This window comes from Procambarus clarkii, chromosome 23 (assembly GCF_040958095.1).
Source record: "Procambarus clarkii isolate CNS0578487 chromosome 23, FALCON_Pclarkii_2.0, whole genome shotgun sequence".
Lineage (NCBI taxonomy): Eukaryota > Metazoa > Arthropoda > Malacostraca > Decapoda > Cambaridae > Procambarus > Procambarus clarkii.
In genome coordinates, this window is record NC_091172.1 from 29,309,346 (window position 1) to 29,314,683 (window position 5,338).

General features: G+C 49.5%; 1 protein-coding gene across 1 annotated transcript; it reads left to right on the plus strand.

Moving 5' to 3' along the window:
- Positions 1-1,406: 1,406 nt before the first annotated feature.
- On the plus strand, positions 1,407-4,724 carry LOC138367791 (mucin-2-like). The gene is made up of 2 exons (XM_069329759.1): positions 1,407-1,421; positions 2,784-4,724. The coding sequence occupies exons 1-2, from the start codon at positions 1,407-1,409 to the stop codon at positions 4,722-4,724; spliced, it is 1,956 nt and encodes a 651-aa protein (XP_069185860.1).
- The last annotated feature ends 614 nt before the right edge of the window (positions 4,725-5,338 follow it).

Sequence of the window (5,338 nt, forward strand, 5' to 3'; positions counted from 1 at the left end):
GCAGCAGCCGTCCCATCCAGTGTGTGTGTGTGGGGGGGGGGGGAGGAGCGCTGGTGGCTGAGTGGACAGCACGCTGGATACGTAGTCTTGTGGTCAAGGGTTCAATTCCCGGCGCCGGCGGAAACAAAAATGGGCAGAGTTTCTTTAAGCCTGATGCCCTTGTTACCTAGCAGTAAATAAGTACCTGGGAGTTAGTCAGCTGTCACGGGCTGCTTCCTGGGGTGTGAATGTGTTTGTGTGAGGAAAAAAAAAAGTAGTAGTAGTTAGAAACGGTTGATTAATGGTTGAGAGGCGGGCCGAAAGAGCAAAGCTCAACCCCCGCAAGCACAACTAGGTGAATACAGCTAGGTGAACACACACACACACACACACACACACACACACACACACACACACACACACACACACACACACACACACACACACACACACAGTGTTTATACCTGAAGTGTGTAAACAATAAGCTTAATTACTCTACCGGATTCTATTCTACAATCCCTCTAAATTGCCTCCACGATGTAATCAAATTACTGATAAATCCTCTCCAAGGAAATCCACATCCGCTAAAATGCTTCAGCGTGAATTGGGAACATCGCTAAATAACAAAAGAAATCCCTTGTTCAACAGGAGTCCACCTTTATCCGCGTCCGTTCATCCCTGTAGCCAGCGAGCCTCTCCAATCCCTTAAGCTTGTAACCAGTTTCATCCTATGAATCCTCAGGATTAGCTCCGGGAACACGCTGGGGGCGGGGGAAAGGGGGGAGGCTGTGTATGGGGGGGCTGTGTGTAGGGGGGGTGGGCTGTGTAGGGGGGAGGGGTTCTGGTCGACAAACGGCATTAAAGTTTCCTTGTCGATAAATAAAATCGACGTTTTTGTATCGACTGTCAATAAAGGGTTGTAACGATAACAGGATATTTTCTACCATTCAGTAGTACTGGACCAGCGAACACGGTGTCCTGTCGTTCTGTTAACTGTTGCCCCCGTACACTCCGGGTGTTTTACACTGTTGCCCCGTACACCCTGGGTGTTTTACACTGTTGCCCCGTACACCCTGGGTGTTTTACACTGTTGCCCCGTACACTCCGGGTGTTTTACACTGTTGCCCCGTACACCCTGGGTGTTTCTGGCTGTCCTTGCTTAATCTTCTATAATACATACAGCTTCTAAATTACTTTTTTTCATCTCTTTGATGATAATTTTTTTATCTTCTCATTTCACTTTAGCGATGTTCACGTCTTGTGTGTTGTTAGTCCGTTAGTTGTTAGTCCGTTAGTTGTTAGTTCGTTAGTTGTTAGCGTCTAAATATGTGTCAAGACATCAACTATCTCTTGTTCATCCCCCCCCCTCCCCCCTCACACCTGTACCTTCTCTACACAGTCAAAATACAAGCAAAATATTTGCAAAGATGAATCCTACTTCTGTAAGTGTATTGGAAGTCGCAAGATGATGGCAGAAACGAATCTAAGAGATAAGGACTAGCTAACTACACAATTATCGACTGTCATTTGGTAGTGTTCCAACTAGAGCCTTGCACTCAAGCGGCAGGTGTTGTATGTGTGAGAGAGAGCAGTTCCTGGTTCCCTTGTTTGGGCTGGAGTCCTGGGAAGATTGACTGGGCACCATACAATCATTTACTGTTCACCCCAGCAGTTATTGGGGTACCTGATTGTTAAATTATTGGCTGAACAAAACTAGTTGGTGAGACTTACCATGAGTAATGGGAAGGGAAGGCTTTCAGCTTGCTTACAGGAGTCAGCAGTTGTCAGTTCCTACACCCACCTGTGTATAAAAATATAGATATAGCTCTCATCTCAGGAAATAAGCAAAGTGTTAGAGTGAGAGCGGAGACGTAAGTCTAATAGAATTAGTTCATACTTGTGCCCTGGAGCCACGTGGGTGATGTCTCCTGTTAATCCCTCCTTCACCTGTTTCAAGTACCCTAGCTCCCGTGTGACGGGGAGAGAGACAGAGACTGAGAGAGAGAGAGAGAGAGAGAGAGAGAGAGAGAGAGAGAGAGAGAGAGAGAGAGAGAGAGAGAAGAGAGAGAGAGAGAGAGAGAGAGAGAGAGAGAGAGAGAGAGAGAGAGAGAGAGAGAGAGAGAGAGAGAGAGAGAGACACAGAGACAGAGAGAGACAGAGACAGAGACAGAGAGACAGAGACAGAGAGAGAGAGACAGAGAGAGGAGGACTGAACATCATCGAAACACCCTTCACACACACACTCCACAAGACAAAAGTAACTGAACACACCAGACGTTGTCACGCTGTGTTAGTCGACGTCACACCGCCCATTTTAACAACGAATTAGGTTGAGAAAAATCTATGGAGCCGGGCAATGGGATCGAACCTGAATTCTGCGTCACCCCAGCCACTGCCAACACCGCCACGGTGGTGTTGGTAGTGAGGGGAGGGGGGGGGGGGCCAACACTGACCACATAATATATTCCCCACTATATATGTAAATATGTTTCATACACTGCATGTGTAGCCTGGTCAGGTTTATTATGATGGAAACTAATTCATGGGTGTGAGAGAGAGGGAGAGAGGCAGAGAGGGTGAGAGAGCCAGAGGGAGAGAAAGACAGAGGGAAGGAGGGAGAGAGAGACAGAGGGAAGGAGGGAGGGAAGAAGGGAGAGAGAGAGACAGAGGGAAGGAGGGAGGGAAGAAGGGAGAGAGAGAGACAGAGGGAAGGGGAGATACACAAGGACACTATACCCATAAAGGTGGCTAGTCCCATTATCCACGGAGCTTGACCTTGACACTTGCCGTATTTCTACGTTGAGTGCTGGCATCCTACACCATCCTGCATCATCCTGCACCATCCTGCACCATCCTGCATCATCCTGCACCATCCTACACCATCCTGCATCATCCTGCACCATCCTACACCATCCTGCATCATCCTACACCATCCTGCATCATCCTGCATCATCCTGCACCATCCTGCATCATCCTGCACCATCCTACACCATCCTGCACCATCCTGCACCATCCTGCATCATCCTGCACCATCCTACACCATCCTGCATCATCCTGCACCATCCTACACCATCCTGCATCATCCTGCACCATCCTACACCATCCTGCATCATCCTGCACCATCCTGCACCATCCTGCACCATCCTACACCATCCTGCACCATCCTGCACCATCCTGCACCATCCTGCACCATCCTGCACCATCCTACATCATCCTGCACCATCCTGCACCATCCTGCACCATCCTACATCATCCTGCACCATCCTGCACCATCCTACACCATCCTGCATCATCCTGCACCATCCTGCACCATCCTGCACCATCCAGCATCATTCTGCATCATCCTGCATCATCCTACATCATCCTGCACCATCCTGCATCATCCTGCACCATCCTGCATCATCCTGCACCATCCTGCACCATCCTACACCATCCTACACCATCCTACACCATCCTGCATCATCCTGCACCATCCTACATCATCCTGCACCATCCTGCACCATCCTGCACCATCCTACATCATCCTGCACCATCCTGCACCATCCTGCATCATCCTGCACCATCCTGCACCATCCTGCACCATCCTACATCATCCTGCACCATCCTGCACCATCCTGCACCATCCTACATCATCCTGCACCATCCTGCACCATCCTACACCATCCTGCATCATCCTGCACCATCCTGCACCATCCAGCATCATTCTGCATCATCCTGCATCATCCTACATCATCCTGCACCATCCTGCATCATCCTGCACCATCCTGCATCATCCTGCACCATCCTGCACCATCCTACACCATCCTACACCATCCTGCACCATCCTACACCATCCTGCATCATCCTACACCATCCTGCACCATCCTACACCACCCTACACCATCCTGCATCATCCTACACCATCCTGCATCATCCTACACCATCCTGCATCATCCTACACCATCCTGCACCATCCTACACCATCCTGCATCATCCTACACCATCCTGCATCATCCTACACCATCCTGCACCATCCTACACCATCCTGCACCATCCTGCATCATCCTACACCATCCTGCACCATCCTACACCATCCTGCATCATCCTACACCATCCTGCATCATCCTACACCATCCTGCACCATCCTACACCATCCTGCACCATTCTGCACCATCCTACACCATCCTACACCATCCTGCATCATCCTACACCATCCTGCATCATCCTACACCATCCTGCATCATCCAACACCATCCTACACCATTCTGCACCATCCTACACCATCCTGCACCATCCTGCACCATCCTACACCATCCTACACCATCCTGCATCATCCTACACCATCCTGCATCATCCTACACCATCCTGCATCATCCAACACCATCCTACACCATTCAGCACCATCCTACACCATCCTGCACCATCCTGCACCATCCTACACCATCCTACACCATCCTGCACCATCCTACACCATCCTGCATCATCCTACACCATCCTGCATCATCCAACACCATCCTACACCATCCTGCACCATCCTACACCATCCTGCACCATCCTACACCATCCTGCACCATCCTACACCATCCTACACCATCCTGCACCATCCTGCTCTATCACAGCATCAACTACCAGCCATTAGAGAATCACTAAGCCTAACGGAAGTCACATTAAAAACTAAACACAGACCCATAAAGACCATTAATACCCAGACCAAGACAAATGGTCCTTGTGAGCAGTGGTCTGGTCCGCTGGTGTGGGCCAATTAGCGGTGGTCATTAACTGTGGACATCACAATCGACATGAGAATGGTCCAGGACGGACCGAAACGTCGTCGTCCCTTCACCTTCTAGTGTGTGGTCTGGTCATCATTAACTGTGACTGAAGAATGGTGTCATTCTTATGGCAGATAATCATGGAACCAGGTTCCATGGTTCCAGTTGTCAGCATCGCAGCTGAATTGGGTGGTTCAAGTAGCCTAGATGTACCGTGCAGGGTCTCCTCCATTAGCTCCCAAGCCCCGCCTTTGCAGACGTCTAATCATAAGATGCACCACTAAGATCAGTTTCTCGTACTTCATTTTGAAGTTTCTTAATGAATTCGTCTCTAAGATGAACAAATCCACAAGGGCCGTGACGAGGATTCGAACCTGCGTCCTGCAGCATCCCAGACGCTGCCTTAATCGACTGAGCTACGACAGGGTTAAAAGGGTTGAAACCGAAGTTCTACTGAACTTACTGGATCTTCGTCTCTCAGGTCTCTCCTGGTACAAGACTCGCATCTCTTACACTGTAACACTGTTTTTCCCCTAGCAACTCTTCGACTCCTCGTCTGGGTCTTCAGTTGTTAACAATGTCCCCTAGTTTAATTGTCACCTCTTTAT